Source organism: Lactuca virosa, chromosome 4, assembly GCF_052849685.1.
Source record: "Lactuca virosa cultivar CGN04683 chromosome 4, Lactuca_virosa_CGN04683_v6, whole genome shotgun sequence".
NCBI lineage: Eukaryota > Viridiplantae > Streptophyta > Magnoliopsida > Asterales > Asteraceae > Lactuca > Lactuca virosa.
Genome location: NC_136429.1, coordinates 276,088,192 through 276,111,349, shown reverse-complemented (window position 1 = coordinate 276,111,349; position 23,158 = coordinate 276,088,192). Strand labels below are relative to the sequence as shown.

The following is a 23,158-nucleotide window of genomic DNA, read 5'->3' as shown; positions in this document are numbered from 1 at the left end:
ATATATATATATATATATATATATATATATATATATATATATATATATATATATATATATATATATATATATCACAAAAGTTTTGGGCCCCTGAACGGTCGTCCGGATTGTCCACCGTCTACACCGGCCCAAAAAATCATAAAGGTCAATTTATGTTATTTGTCATAAATAAATAATGGATCGAATTTTGATCTCGTTTAGGATGAAAAACGAATGGTATTTGTGCCCTCATAAAGACTTGGACTTCAACCACCAATTATACACAACTTGAGCTGCTTCTATATCTCTTTACCAAATTCGTTCTTCCTTTCACCTACACCCTCTCCCCCTCCACTTCCACTCATCAGCCAGCGGTGGTGATGGCACTCAGAGCTTCAGCCACCGCTAGACTCCACCACCACCAACCTCCACCACCTTCCCCCTCCTCAACCAAAACCCCCCACCCTTTTAAAGCCACACCCAGAACACAACCCCGTTCCGATTCTTCTCTCTCACTCTCCACATCCACGACTTTATCCCTCGTAGCTCTATTCACAGCTCCGATTGAAGCCAATGCTTTCACAATATCCAAAGATGAAATCTTCTCATCTCTAACTCAAGTAATTCATCCCATCGTAGATTTTTCTTCGATTTTGGCTAATACCCAGTTCATTAAATTTGTTTGTTTCGTGGCCAATTTCTAGGTGGAAGAGAAAATCGACCAGGTTCAAAAGGTGAGCTATGATGTGTATGATTTCACAGCAAATGCAATAAAAACGGTGGTGGATATCCTAAAACCCGCGGCGGATGTGGCAATGCCGGTGCTAAAGCAGGCCGGAGGGGAAGCAGTGAGGATGGCTACCCCTGTGTTTTCAGAGGCATCAAAGAAAGCTCAAGAAGCGATTCAAAGCTCTGGTTTCGATACTGAGCCTGTATACACCGCTGCTAAGGTACTCAATTCGAATTGCCATTTTTTGTTTACAGTTTGATTAATCCTATTAGAGTTTATGCAGATTTTCGTTATTGTTGTTGATATTGCAGACTGTAGCAGATGCAGCGGGGCAAACTGGGAAAGTGATCCAAGAGGCTCAACCGATTGCATCAAACACGATGCAGACCATCTCATCGGCGGATCCCACCACCATTGCCGTCACCGGCGGAGCTTTAGTTCTAGCTTATCTCCTACTGCCACCTGTCTTCTCCGCCCTATCTTTCAACTTTCGTGGATACAAAGGTAAATTGAAACACGATATCTGATCAAATTTGCTGCTACTCACGAAACGATTCTGATTTGGAATCACAATTTCCAATCCAGGTGATCTCACTGCTGCTCAAGTTCTTGATCTTGTATCTTCACAGAACTACACTTTGATCGATATCCGATCAGAAAAGGACAAGGATAAATCCGGAGTTCCCCGCCTTCCTTCTAGCGCCAAGAACAAAATGATCGCCATTCCGTAAGTACCAATTTCTTCCAAAAACAACATACAATCGATTGTGGACTCATTTCGGGATTCAAAATATTCAGATTGGAAGAAGTACCAAGCAAATTGAAAGGCCTCGTTAGAAACACAAAGAAATTAGAAGCCGAAATTGCAGCGTTGAAGATTTCCTACCTCAAGAAAATCAACAAAGGCTCCAAAATTGTGATCCTCGACACGTTAGTTTTCCATTTTCCTCATTGTTACTTTAAATACTTCAATTTTTAAGGCAATTTTGGATGATAGTACAAGGGCATTCATGTCTTTTTGCATATAGGAGAAGGACATTTGCACTAAGTCGAGATCCATAGCTAATCTTGTTCCACATTTTTTTGTGGTACTAAAAATAACATATTTGAGTCACATTAGTTATGATTAGTCCAATGCATGTGAAACACAGTTTTAACACAATCTGATCTAAATCTAGTCACTATCCCACATTGTTCCATTTTTTTGGTCTCATTCACATCAGTCACATCGGTTATAGTTCAAGTTTAATGCATGCCAAACGCAGTATAACTTATTATGTCCTGTCTTCCATAACAAACGGTGTCTAATGGATCTAACAGGGTTTACATGTGATGTATTCATTAGGTACACGGATTCAGCCAAGATAGTTGCTAGATGCTTAACCGAGCTTGGGTTCCAAAATTGTTGGATTGTGGCTGATGGGTTCTTGGGAGGCAAGGGATGGTTACAAAGCCGATTAGGAACCGATTCATATAATGTATCATTTTCTCGTGTTCTATCACCATCTCGGGTAATCCCTGCTGTTAGAAGCTTTGGTACCACGAGTGCAACCAAGTTGCTTTCTGATTAATTAACTCTTTCAAAATTGTTTCGTGTAGTTATATGTTTATAATGGTGTTCTTAATGTGCTTGATGATCATTTTTTGTGTATTATTGGCTCAGAATTGTGAAGCCATAAATCTATTGGTTGGTATATCTTTTAAATCGGATCCAAGATATGTTTTGAAATCAAACTAGTGGGTTGTCTCTATATAGTTATGTGGTTCTAATATTTCAACTCAACCCTACCATGACATATAATGATGTAGAGATGTGGAAAAGGCCAAAAGGCCTATGATCGACTAGAATCAACTTGACTTGGACCGATTAGCACCATCAATCTCACATCTTAATGAATTAAGCACACGAAAAATGTTAAAAGGGAAGTGAAAGTAGGCATATATCCACCACAAAAGAGTGAGATAATATCTCAATTAAAATGTATGTCAATCGTATATTGATAATTGATAAAACATAGAATTGACTGCTAGATATGTGGCACAAATATTGTCACACCAAACAGTTAGGGAACTGAGCTTAATGCATCTTAAACTCACATAGAAGAGATGTAAGCCAAAAACTAGTTGGTTGTAGAATAAATAAGAGCATCCATGCACAAGATGAGTTTTTTCAAAACTTTTTTTTATTAAGTAAACACAACGAAGTCAAATAAGTTATTGCAACGTGAACTTTTTCCAAAAGCTTTTCAATTACAAGCTCCGAACTAGAGCCGTTTCGTTGTTTTACCTATCTGCTATTCGTTTTAATAGATGAAAATAATTGGCTCAAAAGTTTTGCTATCATGATTGGGTTTGGTACTTTTTGTACGAGCAACAATGTGTACTTTCTTGGAGCTCCAGCTGGCAAGATTCCCAACAAAGAAAACAACAATAACCACCGGTGACCTTTTATACATGCTCAACTTGCATGTCAACATCGAAATAGCCATATATAAGAGAAATCTATCGACTTGCCAATAACCGATAAGCATTGTGTTAATATAATTAAGGACTAATATTATAAAAGCCCTAAGTTTTTAACGTGTAATTGAAAAAAGTCATAATATTTTTTTTTATTATTACTCTGACCACAACTTTCTCGCAGAATTATCACTCTAGCCCACTGAACAAGTTTCATGGTTAACTTAGTTAATTTTTTTGCAAAATCAGTCCTAAAAAGTTCAAATTTGGTCCCTGAGGTTTGCAAAAAATTACACCACATGATTTTTAAGTTTATTTTTCGTTTTTTGTAAACTTTATTTATTTTCGGTTTTTTTTTTTATAAATATATATACATTTTTTATTTCGTTTTTTTATACTTTATTTATTTTCATTTTATAACTTTATTTTTCAACAATTTGTTTGTTTGTTTTCTTTTTACTATTTGTTTTCTATTTTTTTTACCTTTTGTTTTCTATTTTTTTCTATTTTAGTTATTTTCATTTTTTAACTTTATTTTTCAACAATTTGTTTGTTTGTTTTTTTTTACCTTTTGTTTTCTATTTTTTCTATTTTAGTTATTTATGGTTTTTTTATAAAGACCGACTATTATTATATTTTTTGTTCTTTCTTTTAGTCTATTATCAAATTGAAAAATATGATCTTGAATTTAAACTATTGATATCATATATAGAAATATGATTTAATTTGCAAGTTATACAGCACATTGAAACACTAATTCTCAATAAACAATCTATTTTTTTTTATTTTTCATTTTTTCGTAACATAAATATAATAACACTAAAGAAAAAAAGAATAAAAAGAAAATAAGTTGGACCGAAATTACAAATATAAACATAACTATTTTATTTACTTGAAAAAAAATAAAAAAAAATTACAAAAACTATAAATTATCAAAATTGTAATATACTCTAATATATTAATACATGTTACATTTTTCGAAAAAGGTCAATAAAAAAGTTAAAAATACAAAAAAAAAACAAATAATTGGTAAACAAATAAGAAAAAAAATAAAAAGATGAAAAAAACTTAAAAATATAATACGAAAAGAAAAATGAAAAAAACAAAAAGAAAAAGAAAGAAAAAAAAACTCTAATATACACTAAAAAAATAGAAAACAAAAGGTAAAAAAAATCAAATTGTTGAAAAGTTAAAAAAAATGAAAATAAATAAAGTATATATAAAAAAAGAAAATTAAAAATGTATATATATTTATAAAAAAACCCGAAAATAAATAAAGTATACAAAAAACGAAAAATAAAGTTAGAAAATCATATGGTGTAATTTTTTGCAAACATCAGGGACCAAGTTTGAATATTTTAGGACTGATTTTGCAAAAAAGTTAACCAAGTTAACCATGAAACTTGTTAAGTGGGCTAGAGTGATAATTCTGCGAGAAAGTTGTGGCCAGAGAAATAATAAAAAAAGATATCAGGGCTTTTTCCAATTACGTGTTAAAAATTTAGGGCTTTTATAATATTAGTCCTATACTTAAGACAAAATTGGAAAAATGTCTATGTAGTTGGTAAAATTATGTGATTTTGGTTCAAAATTTTTGGTGGTGCACTTATGTTCCAAAAGTGAATCTTTTTATTGATTTTGGTCCATATCCACTTAAAAAGATGATTATACCCCTCTTATTTGTTTTTTTATTTATTAATTTAATGATTTTAAGTAATTAAAAGTTATAGAATAACTCTCTCTCTCTCTCTCTCTCTCTCTCTCTCTCTCCTCCACCCCTCTCACATCTTTTTCACTCTCTCAGGAAAATACACACTCAAGAACACCCCGACTTCTACCACCATCCGCCTGCACCGTCTGTCGCCATATGCCGCCCGGAAACCGTCAGACGCCACTAATATGTTTGTATATCGAGGAAGGAGCGACGATTGGGTCAACAGAGACAGTTGGGGACTTTAAGCCCAAATCGAATCACCCACCGAACATGAAGCCTTCAGTGGTTAGGAGATGAAAATGGTGACCACCTATACCACCACCGCTCTCCTCTAAGCCAATTTTCTTTCTTTCTCACACACACAAAGTCTCTCCACCAACGAATATGCTGCCTCTCATCTCCGCCAGATCTCCCTCTTTATCCACCCTTACACATATGCATTTCCGACAACACCCAAACATCGCCTCTCATCCCCTCTACCCATATTTGTCCCTATCTTGTCTCTTTGTCCCTCTAAAACTTTGAGATTCAGCCGATGGGATTACATTAAAGTAGAGGTAGCGATGATGAAGGTGTTCGATTAGGTTTCTAAGCCCATAACTATAATTGGTATGTACTTGACCCGATAGTAGCATGATCCTTTTGGGTTGCCTTCATCATAGCAATTTGATAGGATGAATTATGGAGAAAGAGGTTAATTATGATTTATTAATAAATTATAAGAATAATATATTAATTGAGAAATCATATTATTTAATTAGTATTGATCAGAAATTAATTTGGTGATCAAAAGAGACTGATTAAATTACGAGGACTGATATTGCAATTATATGATAGTTGCAAGTTGGGCTTGTGGATCCCTAGGAAGGGGTGGACAAAATTCTATGTGTAGCCCACATAGATTTCGTCCAAATGAGGCCTTCTAGAAGGATCTACTGGACTGCTTAAGGCTTAATCAATCAGATTAGGGTTTTACCTGAAACCCTAGCAGCCCAGCTATATAAGGAACCCCTTGGCTCCTTGAAATTGGCCAATGCTTCCAAGAAAAGAACCCTAGCCGATTTCTAGAGCCTCCTAACCTCTCTTATATTCTTCCAATTGCTAGTTGGTGTTTGTGACTCATTAGAGGTGCAACAATTGAGGCAATAAGCTCTTGAAGGTCAAGATCTACAAGCTATAAGGAAGAGGTATTCATCTAACTTTGTGTTTTAGCTATGAATCTCAAAATTGTATGCTAGATTAGGGTTTATGCTTTGGATAATCAAAATTGCATGTGTAACTTGAGAAAAACCTGGATCCAAAGCATTAGGGTTGCATGTACACCATAGGAATGTTGTAGTGCTCAAAACCCATCAGTGGTATCAGAGCTTAGGGTGTTTTTCTGTTATATTTGATGTCATGGTTAATTGTTCAAAGCTGAAAGCAATCGAAATTTGAACTCTGCCAGATGAACTCGACGAGTCCAATATGGGACTCGACGAGTTGAGGCAATTCGACGATTCCAAAGCCTGACTCGACGAGTTGACTCATCTGATTGCATAATTTTCGGATTTCAAGCCTAAATTAGATAAGGATAATTACCATAAGTTGTTTTAACTGATTAAAATCAATTTTTCTGATATGGTAATGAATATCCTCATCTAATTGAAAGATAATTGTCAAATTTTAAGATAATTACTAGATTATGTGATAAATTAATTATTTGTAAAATTTGATTTGCATTTATCTTACCAAATAAAATTGGATTAGGTCAAATTTTGATAAAGATAAAATTATATGATTATTTTAATTATTTTAAATTTGATCTAGAAAGTTTTGAATAGTTTCAAACCTTGCCCTCAAGTTTTGGAATTAAAATTTTTTAATTTTGAACTATTAAATTCTAAAACCCTAGTGTTTTAAAAGTTTAAAATACAATCCTTATACTATTATAATATTAAAAGCTTAATACTTATATATGTGTATAAGATGAGTCAATCTTACCGTTAGTAGGTCTCATTCACGAAGCTGATCTCTAATGGGCTATAAGGAAACTGCCTATAAAATGACGGTTGAATAGGTGTCCACTCTCACCCACCGCTTCCTTGATTGGTGGAGGGTCGTTAGCCGAACGGGTAAGATAGAACATTAATTCCTCATTAATAAGTATAATGAATATTGTAAAGTAACTAAATGATTTTTTATAAATTCCCAATCTTAGTTACTTTAGGAAAAATGTGAAAATGATGCTATTCCATGAAATTGCACTTTGCACCTTGTCAAAGTCCTTAGTGGAGCGTTAACCGGCACACTAACTTGGACTAACAATGGTGGTGAAGGGTAGCTCGAGAATTATCATAGATCAATGGAGCGTGTGTGGTTAATCGGCACATTGATTAGATGGTAAATGAATCGAGAGTGCCAAGCTAATTTGCATGGTTATTCACACCTTGTTTGTGATCCTCGGTATCCCAGTCACAAACTTGAAGGGCATAATCTATATTAAACATGCCATTGAAAAGTTCAATGAATCTCAAAAGAATGTAGGAATTTCAATTCATTTAAAACCAAAGTGTTCATTTCGTTTTTCATGGTGGAAATTGGTAAATCGTCATTTACCTACCTTCAAATATTTTGCAATTGGATTACGACATCCCTCTTCCGAATTGTGAAATATTGTGATGCGTCCTAGCCTTAATATTTCATTTGGGTGTTGGATCAAACAACGCTTCCGGCTCGAACTCCAACCCCTTAAGCTCCTTTTCTCTTATGAACATTTGTGGGAGGGTCACTTTCAATGGGTCCAATTTTAATGATTGGATCCGCAACATCCGCATGGCCCTCCGATACGAGGAAAAAGAATACGTCCTCGACGAAAAGCTCAAAGAGATAGACGAAACCAAGGCTTCTGCTGAAGAGATAGCTGAGTATAGGGCTCACGAAAAGGACGCGACAAAGGTGTCATGTATAATGGTGGCCACTATGACTCCTGAGCTGCATCGGTTCTATGAGGACTATTGGCCTTACGACATGTGCCAAGATTTGATGGAAAATTACCATCAAAGTGCGTGTCAAGAAAGGTACGAGATTTTCGCCTCGTTGATAACAACCAAGATGAAAGATGGAGAGTCCATCACGAGCCACATGCAAAGGATGCAAAGGTATGTGGATCGTCTGCTCAAGTTGAATGTCAACTTTGACGAAGAGTTAGCGATTGATATAATCCTACACTCTTTACCTCCTTGCTATAACCAGTTCAATATGACTTATCATATGAACAAGGAGGAAGTCACCTTGAGGAAACTTCAAGGTCTGTTAAGAACTGCTGAAAGTGGACTCAAAGACAAAGCTGTCGCATCCACTCCTACTGTCACACCCCAAAACCGGAACGACGGAAACGTTCGGGGGTGGAGGACGTCATGTTTAGTATCACAAGACATGCATCATAGTAAGCAAAGTAATGAACAACCATTTCATTAGAAAGAAAGTGTTTACAATGTGTGTGTTCACAAAGCATAGAATACATAAGCAAATAACCAAACAAGACTTGAAGCTATTATACTTCATCTTCTGAATTCTCAGCACGAGTACCTGTCTACTAGGTTCCTGAGAATACAAGTTATTTGAAGGAGTTGATCAGCAATTAAGCTGGTGAGTTGATAAGATTTTAGTGATGTAAGTACGTTGTAGAAAGTTGTTGTAAAATGTAGTTGTAAAATGTAGTACGTTGTAAGTTCTGTTTAGAAAAGTTTGCCTGTTCCTCCAGAAAATCCTATATTTCCTGCTTTACTGAAAGATAAGTAAAAATGACTCAACAGTCCTTTCTATACGTATTAAATGGATACAAGTTATATAAAACCCAGAGTAAACAAACAATCGGTTGTGTGTATCTGTTCTAAGCCCACAACCAAACAAGGAACAGGAAATGAGGCGGAAGACACACATCCCATTGGTTGTTAGATCATCGTTGTATATAACCCCTGCGTATTCACTCGGTACTCACGGAGTTAACTGTAATAGTTCCTTTATATTTGGTGAAAAGATCCTTTAAGAAAACCCTTATTTCTTATTATGAAATGATAACCACAGTAGTTCCTTCTATAATCACTTAGTTTATACTAGTTATATATAATCTAATATCGAACAGATAGTTAACTGTGTGAATCTGCCCTAAGCCCACAACCAAACAAGGAACAGGAAATGAGGCGGAAAGCACACATCCAACTACATATCGGATATTAATTATATATAACCTTGGTGTATAAACTAAGGTATTATAGAATTAACCACCTAAGGTCCTTTAAGTTTTATTGGTTTAATAAAATGGATTAAACCCTTTGCTGGTTAAGTTCCTAGTTTTGTATTCAAAAGTTCTTCATTTGAAAAGTATGTTTTGTACTAGAAATCTGTGCATTGAATAATGTCCTATGACCTGACCCATATATGGTAACCCTTATGATTACTTGGTGTATACGGAACATATATATAGCTAAGCTCGGATAGATAGTAAGCTGGGTGTATTTGCTCTAAGCCCACAACCAAACAAGGAACAAGAAATGAAGCGGAAAGCACACATCTTACTACCTGTCGGACCCGACTAATATATATCCCTGAATGCATACACTAAGGAATCATAAAGTTAGCATTATAGGTCCCTTTCTATTAAACGTAGCCTTCTACCAAGGCATCTAATGTTATGTGTGTTTGTTTCTTGCATGAGTGTGTATTTTCCCAAGTGAGACTATCATTAACCAAAAATATAGTTTGTATTGACTTTCAAGTGGTACCATCACTTTTATGAAAGTAGTGGGAGATGTAAGTACACAGTTGTCGTTTATAATGACATACGTATGTACTTATGACCTAAAACATGTTTGTTTTATTATGGTCATAATGTGATGGCTAGTACCCCTACTAAGCGCTCTCCCTGTCTAGAGATTAAGGGAACCAAACGCGACCTCTGCAAATTCTTGCAAGCCGTGTAATTCACATTGAAGTTATATGATCATGTATACCCAATATAACTATCACCTTTTGTTTAAAACAATGAGTTAGTGATTCATTGGTATAATTAGATCCTGTAGTAGTTCCATGCTATAGCAACTTAGTATGTTTGATCTGTTTCTCATAATAGTATGTTCTGTTTGTTTCTCATCATAGTATGCTTTGACTCATGTATGAACTGACTCTTTGTATGCTTCATTGTACTAGAAGCAATGAATAATATCTTCCTAAACTATACCTATTATAGTTTACTAATGTTTTACTTGGACTGTTACTGAAAAGACTCATTTATCTACTAAGTTATGATTGTACTTTAAAAAGGGAGTTTGTAAAACTATAAAGTAACATAACTTTAAAAGAGTTTTTGAAATGTTTTGATCACTTATAAAAGACATAAGCAATCTTTTGAAAGATGTTTATAACAAACAGTTACACAATTATCATTGTGTTCAACTTGTATTCCCCCCTTAAAAGTATTTAAAACAGTTTAAAAGATTCATTACGGGGTATGAACTCACCTGATGTGGGTGATTCAAACGGGTATGCGTGTAAGGATGAGAAGTTCCACGAATGAAGTCCCGAGACACAACAAGTCCTAAATGACATATATTGGCATGAATATAGTGTTTATAAGCAACTATATGAAAGGAAACACCTTCCGGGACTAGGAAACACTTGGACTAAGTGTTGGAATCACATGTGATTTATCAAAGGGAAGTGGAATGGCACCAACATGAGTTTACGGCCAAGGGAGTTTACGGCCGTAAACTCATGGTCAAACATGCTTATGAGGATGTTTGAAGGCTAGGGAAGCTTGAGGGATTTTTGCTCTACACAAGGGTGAGAAAGACCACCTCAATGGAGGCTTTGGATGAGTTTACGGCCCAAAGGAGTTTACAGCCATAAACTCATGGTCACTTATGCATTTGAGAGAAGTTTAAGGTCCTATTTCCATCAAGGAAAGGTTCTAGGTCACAAGCTTTGCATCTAGGAGGGTTTATGGCCAAAATGGCACCCTTAAAGGGGTTTACGGCCATGGGAGATGGCTTGGCCGTAAACTCCTTTTGTTCTTGTGTTCTTGATGTTTTCAAGTCTCTAAGCATGAGTCCTAACTAGATATGAAGTATAGGGAAGAGTACTTACGATATAGAGGCTTGAAATGGTCGATTTTTGCCAAGAACACTAGTGTGTGTTCTTGGTGTTCTTGGTGAAACTTGAAGATCTAAGAAAAGAATGATTTCATGGATGAAATCAAAGAGTGTGACTAGGAGTTGAAGTGTAACAACAAATCAAGGAAAGAACACTTACACTTTTGAAGATTTGGGATGAAAATCGTGATGATAGTTGAGAGAGAAATGGGGTGTTCTTGAGTTGGAGATGAAAGAATGAAGGAAGTTGAAGAATATGAGTCTTAAACGGGGAGTTTACGGCCCACCTTGAGTTTACGGCCGTAAACTCAAGTGTTGTGGCCGTGAACTCTCAATGAGAAGGTTAAGGCTCGATTTATTGAACAGTGTCTCTAGCAGGTACATTCTAACACCCATTCCTTAAGTGTTCTAGGCTTAAAACTCCTTAGAATGACCTTTAACCAGGCTAGAACTCATTGCCAATGAGTCTGACACTTAGATGAGTTGATTGACTGAGCTTTAAAAGTAAATTTTTTTTCGGGTTGTCACATCATCCCCCCGTTAGATGGAATTTCGTCCCGAAATTAGCTTTCTTAGCAGTAATACTTGGGTTGCGCTCCTCTGATTGGCAGAATACCTACTCGTAGACCTGGCAACTTTGCCCTGGTGTTCATGATAGGATTCGTACTTGGTCCATCTATCATTACTTTGTGTATACAGGTCGTATATAATTAGGATTAGTAAGACTGTCGGATGTGCGACTCTGCTCCAGGTCCACAACCAAACAAGGAACAGAAGATAGGGCGGAAGCACACATACTAAATCTGCGTAATCATAATCATATACCACCCTCGCGTATACGCTGAATAGTAATAGGTGGGCTGTATTCGTCCTTAGCCTTTGTGCTCGAACTTGGTCTGCTGGACGAGTGGTATTTCATGACGGTCTGCGGACATCTGACGATAAGGCTTCGGAGGACAAAGTACTCTTCGCATGAGTACTTCGGGGTTTAGTATACGAAAGATAAAACCGAGGTTTAGGTCGGACTGTCGATACGAATGACGAATGTTTCGATAACTTGCCGATCGAGGTGATAGAAACATATGAACTTAGTATGGTGAGGACCACGCCAACTCATGACGAATGATAGTAACAGACTCTTTTACTGCACAAAGTTTTGACCAATTTGAAAGAAACTTCCGTTATACGATGATGTATCCCTAGTGTGTTCGACAATGTACTCCTAGTGTGTTCGAAAATGTACTCTTTGTAAATGTTCAGTGCTTTCTGTTTTCCCTTTTGATGTTAACACTCCTACGTATCGTACCGCTATGTGCGCATACATACAAATGAAAGTGCTTTGACAACTGGCATTGATATTTTAACTACGATCCTCCTCGGTACCACTACGATCGCCAGGAATATACAAGTTATGAATAATTAAGATGAATTGGACGGTCGACTGAGTAACTATGCCTCAAATCCACAACCAAACAAGGAACAGGAATTAAGGCGGAATCACTCACTCTAAGTCTGCAAGATCTTAACTATGAACAACCCTTAATGTACATACTAGCCATCACAGCTTCTCAGAATGGATCTCGTAGTTCCCTTGAATTCTGTGACTTATTTCAACAAGTGAGTTATTATAATTAATTTTAGGTGTTATCCCCAAATTTTTAATCTTATATAAATATAAATTAATTTTTAAAGCAATTACTAAATCGAAAACGTACCCCTGCTCGTTGACGACTCTGGGGTAGATTCTCCTGCGGTGATCATCAGAATGCGTCCATCCGCGCCTGAGTTCTTTGTTATCGGGTAGTCCTTCTGGTAGTGTCCAGTCTCACCACAACATAGCAGGCTTGGTTTTCTTCAACTCTGGGGACTTGGGAGATCGGTTGAGCTGGTGCTCTGCAGAAACGGAATGTGTGTCCCTTTCTGTGGCAGTTCAGACACTGCATTTCCCGGCATACTCCGGTGTGGTGGTAGTTGCACTTTCCACACTTTGGGAGGGTTCCAGCATATCGACTGGCAGGTGTTGAAGTAGTAGGCGTTGTAGCGGTGTACATAGTACTCGCTCGTTGCCCTTACGGGGTGTCTTGTGTTGTTCGCTTCTTCTTCCTCTTGTTCCCCGACTTCTATTTATAGTCCTCTTCCTTCCATGGCTTGGGAATAGAGACTTGTACACGATGGCGGACTCCGTGGTCGATGAGTCGCTGAGCCAGGCGTTTAGCACTATCGAATGTGGCTGGGTTAGAAGACAACACATCTCCTTGGGTCGGAGCAGTTAGACCCCATATGTATCTTTCTATCTTCTTGCTCTCCGGGGTAACCATCCTGGGGCATAGAGTTGCTAGGTCACTGAACCGGTCAGTGTAGGTCACTATGTCTGAGCCGACCATAGTGAGTTCCCACAGCTCTTGTTCCAGCTTTTGAATTTCGCCCCTCGGGCAGTATTCTTCCAGCATCATCGCTTTTAGGTTCTCCCAACCTATTGAGTTAGCCACTAATAGGGTCAGTGACTTAACATGGCTGTTCCACCATGTCAGGGCTATGCCAGAGAAGGTGCAGACAACAAACTTCACTTTGTTTCCTTCTGGGCACGAACGAATTTCGAAGATCGACTCTGTCTTTTCGAACCATTGCGAGAGGGCAATGACTCCGCCAGTCCCATTAAAGGACAATGGCTGGCATTTGGTGAAGTCCTTGTAGGAGAACTCTCTTGAGCGCACGGGGACCTCACCTTGAGTAGAATCAGTAGGTGTTCCACCTCCGCTGGTACTGGTGGAGTGATATTGAGCCATGGCTGTTGCCACAGCCGCAACCACTGCAACGTTTATAGCTGCCATATGGATTTGTGAAGGAGGTGGTATTGGAGTTATCGGAGTAGTGCGTCTGTTTGATCTGCGAGGAGGAATCTTTGCTAAAAGAATACAAAGATGAGACGGAATAAGTCTAAAGCAATGGACACAAGCCGAAAGCTGAAAAGACAAGGTTATCCTAGTTCTGGGTGTATCGGGTCCTGACTTCCACAGGGTTCTAGAAACAATTCATAAAAAGTCTATACCTAATAAACTTTATGAATTTGGAATAGTTATCCTCGAATGAATATCTGTTGCCTGAATAACTGTTACCAGCTGCATGTAAGAAAATAATCTTAACATATAATGTGAGCAGTGTTTCCACTCGCTCATTAAGTTAACAAGATTATTATTTATTAGTGTGACGTGTAAGACGTTTTGGTTACTTCGGTTGATCCCTCTTTGCAGGCTCCTCATGAACTTGCTCTCGTTTCCTCCTGACTCTCCTGTTGTCTACTATGAGGAAGTGGTTACATCTATCTGGGTTTGTCGTGCGAGAATGGAAGTGACTAAAGAATCTATGAGATTTAAGGTAACTTTATGGGGTGATCCTTACAGAGTCCTCCTATAATAGCACAATGTATACAAGTTGTATATAACTTAAGACTAAATAGACCTTCGAATAAGTGATCCTACTTCAAAACCACAACCAAACAAGGAACTGGTAGTGAAGCGTAGATCACAAATTCTAAGTATATAAAATCTCAGTTATATATAACCTTGGGAGTATACACTGCAAGATTATAGACCTATCCGTAAGGGTCTTTTAAATTATCACATAAGTTATTTGTATAGTGCCTAAAATACTCCTATAGTATTTTAACGTAATGTACTTGGTATGTTTTAAACTTGTTATCGCGTTATAGTATCATATAATACTCCTATAGTATTCTAAATCCAATGTACTTGATCTGGTATTCTCTTGACTGGTGCTTAGGTAAGTTTTAAGACTGTTGCAACACCACATCACTCCCAAACACATGTCGGTCACATCTCGAATGAATATAGTTGATCAGGCTATATTGATCCTAGATATGATTACATAACTGTTCTGTGACAACCCGAAATTTCAATCTCGTACAAACCATTCAATCCAGTCAAAGTTATACCTTTTTCCTACTAACTTTTAGCGCTATTTAGAGTCTATTTGAGTATTCTAAGTTTAGTACATCAAGGGAATAAGTGAACGAAAGTGCCAATTGAAGTTGTAACCCATCAACCAAGCCATAAACCCTCAAAAGAGGAGTTTACGGCCAAGGGTCATGGGTTTACGGCCGTAAACACATGTTGGTCGTAAACTCCATGCTATATACATGACCCTTAGTCATTTTTCAGCCACTTTTCACTTTTCCAAGCCTAGAACTCGAAATTCTCTCCCAAGGATCTTGAGGTTTTGCTCCAAATCTTCAAAAATGTAAGTGAATCCTTCCATACATGAGTTAATACATCTATTCCTCTTGATTCACTCTTGATGTCATCCACGAAATCTCTTCTTTTGGGTAGATCTTCAAGTGTTCTTCATTTCACCAAGAACACCAAGAACACACACTAGTGTTTTTGGGCTCTAACCACTCCCTCAAGCTTCTACTACGTAAGTACACTACCCTTAGCTTGTTATGTACTAGAATCCCTTGTTAAACATCAAGAAATCATGTCCAGAAGGGTGTTTACGGCCAAGGCAATCTCCCTTGGCCGTAAACCCAAATAATGTGTGCATATGGACCCTAACTTCTTCCTAAGGCTTGGCCTTTAGTCTAGAACACTTCCTGGAAGTTTGTAGGACCTTAAACACACAAAATGGATCAACATGACATGAGTTTACGGCCGTAAACCCATTGGGCCGTAAACTCATGGGCCTTACCATTTGGGCCGTAAACTCCAATGTGAGGCCCTACACCCCTTAAATGCAACCCTTTTGTACTTCTAGCACTTGAATCAAAGTGTTTCCATGTCCTAGGGTGTCTTTACTTGATTAATTAGTTGTTTAATGACTAATTGGATACATATATGTGTCATTATATGTTAAATAGGATCTGTGTGTGTGCTCAAGTCTTCACTTGACACTTAGCATCCTATACCATCCGTTCATCCAAACCACTCACTACAGGTGAGTTCATACCCCTTAATCTACCTTTTAAATGATTTTAAATGCTTTTGTGGGGGGAGGATACAAGTTGAAACATTTTAGTTATTATATCAATCACATGTGATTAATAACTATCAAACAAATGGATTTTACTACTCTGTTAGCTGTTTTATCAAACAAATGGATTTTTCTACTCTGTTAGCTGTTTTATCAAACAAATGGATTTTACTACTTTATTAGCTGTTTTATCAAACAAATGGATTTTACTACTCTGTTAGCTGTTTTATCAAACATATGGATTTTCTTACTTTTCAAACTGTGTTATCAAACAAACTACTTCAAATCGTTTTATAAACTTTTTACATGTTAAATACTTTCTATTAAACTTGTTCTTATATGCCAAACTGCTTTTAAATCGTCTTATGAAATGACACCAAGTCATCAATATTTATATAAACTATTCAAAAGGGTTTTACAAAACTTCTTTCTAAACTTACATTTTGTAAAATGAGTATCTATATAGATATAGTTATATAAGTAAGACTGAAAGGACTTAGGAATGATAGCTCACCTTACTTCCTGTTCCTTGTTTGGTTGTGGACTTAGGGTATCAGTTGTTTGTCCGAAGGTCGTTTGAATCTTAGTTATATATTATGTATATGTATATAGATATAAGAGTTCCTTCATTCAGTTCAATACCTTTGGGTAGCAAAGGTATACAAACATGTTCATTCATACAATCAACATTTCTAGTAAACTATAATAGGTATAGTTTAGGAAGTTACTAATACTATTACTAGAACAATAAAACATACAAAGAGTCAGTTCATGCATGAGTCAATATATACTATTATGAGAAACTAGGAGAGTATACTATACATTAGTACAGAAAGAACATTTCTACGTTATGACTTACTATACAAACACTGTTATACGATAAATTAATGTGACATACCATTTAAGGATACAACGACACTGTGTTGTATCAATTTGTAACCAGAGTCTCCTGGAGGGAGAGCGGGCATCTTGTGTATAGATCTATACGGGACAGACACTCCCACACCCTGACTGCTAGCTACAGTCCCAGCCGATAAGGCCAAGGGGTGACAAATGCCACCTTACTACATATGACACCGGAGGGTCATCTTTTATTCAGTCGTCGATCAGCATTGTTACATACGAGTTCACATTTAAACCTTTAATTAACCAACTTGGGATTAAAGGCAAATAGACTCCCCGAGCTGTATTGTCCATTTAATACTACCTGGAGTCTGTATTTTATTACAAATAGATTCCCCAAGGTGTATTGTCCATTTAATACTACCTGGAGTCTGTATTTTATTACAAATAGATTCCCCGAGGTGTACTGTCCATTTAATACTACCTGGAGTCTGTATTTTATTACAAATAGATTCCCCGAGGTGTATTGTCCATTTAATACTACCTGGAGTCTGTATTTTATTACTTTAGACTCTCCGAGGTGTATTGTACATTTAATACCACCTGGAGTCTGTATTTTATCACTTTATAACCAGCAGTGTCAATGCTGAGGTAAAACATTATTTTCCCTATTACATTTACTTTGTGATCTTCTCACACATTCATTAACATATAAACTACATTTAGTTAATGATAGTCATTCTTGGGAAAATACACACTCTTACAAGAGTCAAACATACATTTCATTTGATGCCTTGGTAGAAGGCTACGTTTAGTAGAAAATATAGGATTTTCTAGGAGATATAAACATTTGCAAACATTTACAAACTTATACATCAAACACATACACAAATTTTCATACAAGAAATGAACCTAAAATACTTATGATCTCACCAGCTTTAATGCTAATAAAATCTTTCAAAATAACTTGTATTCTCAGGTCATCAGTAGACAGGTACAGCCGACCAGGTTTTGAGAAGATGGAGCTCGTTCAAGACTCATCTTTTATTTTGATCTACATTTTTTGTGTTTTATAAACTTCACAGAACACACTTGTATTAAATTATATTATTAATGCAATGGATGATGTTGCTTGTTTACTACTATGCATTGTTGTGATACTGTACATGACGTCCTCCACCATAGAACGTTTCCGCCGTTTCGGTTTTGGGGTGTGACAGATTGGTATCAGAGCATTGTTTATAGTGAATCGAGTATATCAACCCATAAAAGATATACAAACTATAAACACATCGGGATTAAAATACTCTGACCAAGAGTTTATACTTTTAAATAATAAAATATTTAACTAAGTATACTTACCTGCATTTATGCTAAAATCAGTGTCACTAGGACAGAATAAAAGTATTACGATTGTTGGGCATCACAATTAGATTTAGAGACATATAGTAAAACCTGGGAAGATATAGCCTGATCAACTATATTATCCGAGAAGTGACTAGCATGTTCCTAAGAGTAGTTGTGAGGTTGCGACAAGTCTAAAAACTTACCAACAATACTACAACGAAAACATTAGAACAAAACATAAACTTAAAATACTATAGGAGTATTTTGTGTTACTATAATTTACTTATGTTCAAACTAAAAAGGTCTTTATCAGTAGGTCAATAGTTGCTAAGTGGATACACTAAGGTTATATGTAACTAGGATGTCATAGACTTAGAATCTGAAATCTTTGCTTTACTCCCTGTTCCTTGTTTGGTTGTGGGTTTCGAGTTAGGGTCACTTATTCGAAGGTCTATCCTGTTTTGATTACATATAACTGGTATGCACTAAACAAGTATTGAAGTAACTGATAAAGATCATCTTATAACTACCTAATTAGTACTTCTATTTAGTGATTTCCTATACCCTTTTTCTCGCGTAGATAACATGGCTGGATTCCATCCCCACGACAACCCGTACTTCCCTAACCAAGGTAATGGAGGAGGGTTTGAAGCAGAGCCAGAAGATTATCACCCAATCCCTGTGGATAATCATCAGGCTGAAGGCTTTTCGGATGGTTCTGACTCCGAGCCAGAAGTTGAGAACCTACCCCCGGTGGCTCCTGTCCCAAATCCTAACCCTCGTCCGGCTTTTCAAGGCCTGACGCCTCCGTGGGTGGAAAGCTTGGAAACATGGAGCCAAGAGTAGGATCAGCCCATGCCATTCAATGGAAACCGAAGCTTTTATGACCTAAGCGAAGGAGGCTCAGCAGACAGAGTCTTGCCAATACTGGTCCGCAGAGTTGCCCGAAACGAAATTCAGGGCAGGACAGCTCTCCATCGAATCACAGAAGTTGATGCCAATGCGAGAATGCACACCATCCGCACCATTCATCTGGAAGATGCTCGTGAGAGATCTAGGGGAGACCACGAGGCCCTGCAGCAAGAGCTAGCTGATTCTTGAGCTGAAGTCATAGATCTCTGAGTACGCCAAAGGGTGTACGAAAGGCACCTACTTGATGTGGAGCGTTAGCTGGCTGAACTAAGGGCTCGCCCAAGGGATAACCGTCACCAGTAGGAGATATTCTACTTTTCTTTCATTGGATGAAAGAATAGTCTTCCTATCTATGCTCCAAGTAGCAGTTTTCTATGTAGCTAACTCCTTACTATAAGTACTTTTTGTAGGCCGTTGTTCTGTCAAAACTTTTCTACTTCGAATATGATCTAAGACCTACTCCCAGGTCATTTTTGCCAAACGTATTACATCTTAAATATCAAAGATATTGACAATCGGCAAATTTCTGTGCCAATCCTTGTTCAAATATTTTCATTCTACTATCATTAGAATTCAATCTAAACCCTACTTTCGTCAAATTATTGAGCTGTGGTAAATTAGCTCAAGGATCACTTCCAATTCTTGTCAAAGATTGGATCATGTTATCCACCAACCATTGATAGCCTAGTTCAAAATAACAATCGTCTAGTGAACATTCTATGAACTTACTTCAACTCCTTAGCAGTACTACATCATAGGGATGTAGGCCAAACCATCGAGAGCAGTTTAACAAAACGAAAACCTTATCTTTACATGAATGAGTAGAATACATCTAGGACCGACCATAATCACTCACGAACTTATTTTCTTATTGTATGTCAGAATCATGTCGTCATCCAGAAACAGTCAACCGAACGACGAAACCCCGATCCTTCATATAGACGCCGCTACCTTCCAAGCCGCGGTAACAGCTGCCGTGGCAGCTGTCCTTGCACACTTCAACGCAAGCAACACAGTCAAGGCTGGAAAAGGTGTTGACAGTTCAAATTGTTGTAACCATCCAGGAAATCAACAAATGATAACTGTTACAAATAACCTAAGCCACAAATCTGAGAATAAGAAACGAAAGCGTCAAGCCCAAAGGGAGCGCAAGCGATCTCAAAAACTTGCCATGCAACAGCAACAAGTGGCGACCCCTGCCACTTCAGCACCGATCAGACCATATGAGGGAACACTCCCGAATTGTAGCAAGTGTAATTTTCATCATCACGGAGTTTGTCGTGAGTTGCAATGCTTCAATTTCAACCGAAAGGGCCACACTACTAGTGCCTGTAGAGCGCCGGCACGAACCACCTCCCAAGCCACTAACATTGGGGTCAGCCCGACTTGCTATGGTTGTGGTGAAACCGGACACTATAAAAGAAAGAGAGGAACAAAGAAAGCGCTCGTATCCACATAACTCCAACCCGACACTTCACTTCCACCACCGACACTGGTACAAGCCAGATATGTCATTTATGCGGTGAGATAGGACATCTCAAGAAGGATTGTCCAATAACCAAGAACTCTGGCGCAGACGGGAAGATACTAACGATCACTGCTGCAGGAGAGACTGCTCCGGACCCACGTTGAAATTCTAGGGCGTTTCGTTAAAATAGACTTATAAACTGTTAAAAAACTAGTGCAACTCGAGTCATATCTTTTGCGAGATCCCGTCAGTCAAGGGACTCTCATGCTGCGTGTACTTGCTTTTGTAGTATACCTTGTTCGCAGCAGCAGTCTTGTAAGATAAAACTAAAGTATTGAAACTCTGTCAAGTTGCACCATTAAGTTTTGTAACACCTTTATGATCTAGTCTAACGCCTTTTATTCCGAGTAGTCCGACATTATCATGTAACCTGAGTCAATTCGATCCTCACAATGCCAGTTTCGTGCGGAAATTCTTTTCCCCGTAATCGCCTTTCTAGCGAAGCCGTCATTCCAGAGCTCCGAGATACTCATGCGTAGGGTATCTTATGTTTCGTATCCTTCTTGAAGAAACCTCCCCGGTATACCGCCCGTGCAGTACGTCAAGTTCAATCCGAAGACCCATACGGTTAATCTATCGCTGAGGAATGTATACGCAAGGGTGGTATATAATCAAGGTCCTACAGGCTTAGAATTGATGATTCCGCTATAACTTCTTTTCCTTGTTTGGATGTGAGCTTAGAGAAGAATCATTTATTCGACGGCCTTTTCAATCTTAATTATATACGACTCGTATACGTGAAGCTGTGATTGATGAACCAAATATGAACTTCAGGACGGAGACTACTCAAGACTACGAGTGATCGTGCTGCCACGCGAATAAACTTAGAAACCAAACAAATACTCTTTCCGCCGATCGGGACAAGAGATGCAGGTGGAACAGAAGTACCTATCCTCCCCTTACTTTTGAGTAATCATAATTTATTTTGGATCTTTCCGACATCTTTCCAGATGAACTCCCAGGATTACCTCCGCAACGTCAAGTCGAGTTCAGGATCGACTTAGTTCCAGGGGCTACCCCAGTAGCCAAATCGCCCTATCATCTGGCACCTGCAGAGATGCAAGAACTGTTCGGTCAACTTAACGAACTGCCCAACAAGGGCTTTATAAGACCAAGCTTCTCACCACGGAGAGCACCGGTCTTGTTCGTCAAGGAGAAAGACGGATCGTTTCGTATGTGCATTAACTACGGGGAGCTCAACAAGCTGACCGTCAAGAATCGTTACCCTCTGCCTCATATAGACGATTTGTTCGACCAACTTCAAAGGGTGAACTTCCTTTCAAAAATCGACCTAAGATCCGGGTATCACCAGTTACGGGTGTTAGGGGAGGATGTTCCGAAGACAGCCTTCCGAACTCGTTATGGACACTACGAATTTGTAGTGATACCGTTCAGATTAACAAACGCGCTGCAGTATTCATGGACTTAATGAATAGGGTGTGCCATCCCTACTTGGATCTGTTAGTCATCGTCTTCATAGATGACATACTTATCTACTCTCGTAGTAAGGAGGAGCATAGTCAACATCTTCAGCAGGCCATTGGGAACTATCAGACACGAAGACACCTATAAAAATTCATAAATTTCTAGGTCTCGCAGGCTACTATTGTAGGTTCTTTCAGAACTTCTTTCGATTCGCGAAGCCTCATATGACCTCGACCCAGAAGGGCGTGGCTCTGGACTGGGAAGAGAAGCAAGAGAGAGCGTTCCAAATGCTAAAACGAGCCTTATGCACCGCACCGATACTATCCCTCCCAGAAGGAATAGAAGACTTCGTAGTCTATTGCGATGCATCCAATTAAGGTCTCGGTTGTGTTCTGATGCAACGAGGTAAGGTCATTGCCTATACCTCCCGTCAGCTTAAGACACTCGAGGCCATGCTATACAATACACGATCTGGAGATAGAGACAGTAGTATTTGCTCCGAAGTTCAGGATATCTTTCGGAAAACGACAGAGAGGATCGTTCAGATTCACGAACGATTGAACGCCTCTAGAGACCGACAGAAAAGCTACGCTGACAAACGAAGGAAACCTTTGGAATTCCAGGTAGGAGACCGAGTTATTTTGAAAGTCTCACCCTGGAAGGGCTTGATACGCTTCGGAAAGCGTGGAAAGCTGAATCCAAGACACGTAGGGATTTTCGAGATTCTCGCTAGAATCGGCCCTATAGCTTACAAACTCAACCTACCTCGCGAACCTAGTAACGTACATCCTACTTTCCACGTCTCAAACTTGAAAAAGTGCCTATCCGACGAGACTCTTGTATCCCACTCGACGAGATCGAGATCAACGAGGGCCTCAATTTCGTGGAAGAACCTGTAGAGATCATGGACCGAGAGGTCAAGCAAACTAAGCAAGGCCGTATCCCGATAGTGAAGGTTCGCTGGAATGCCAAGCGAGGACCTGAATTCACTTGGGAGCGCGAGGATCAAATGAAACTTAAATATCCTCATCTTTTTACTTAGTTATTTGTAATAACTTAGTTGCTTATACTCTAATTTCGGGACAAAATTTCCTCTAACGGGG

At 38.2% G+C, this 23,158-nt stretch overlaps 1 protein-coding gene across 1 annotated transcript; it reads left to right on the top strand.

The window, feature by feature from the left end:
* Positions 1-236: 236 nt before the first annotated feature.
* Positions 237-2,414, top strand: CAS (calcium sensing receptor). The gene is made up of 6 exons (XM_079045325.1): positions 237-599; positions 684-929; positions 1,021-1,213; positions 1,295-1,436; positions 1,508-1,639; positions 2,055-2,414. The coding sequence occupies exons 1-6, from the start codon at positions 360-362 to the stop codon at positions 2,278-2,280; spliced, it is 1,179 nt and encodes a 392-aa protein (XP_078901451.1). The 5' UTR covers positions 237-359; the 3' UTR covers positions 2,281-2,414.
* Positions 2,415-23,158: the final 20,744 nt, after the last annotated feature.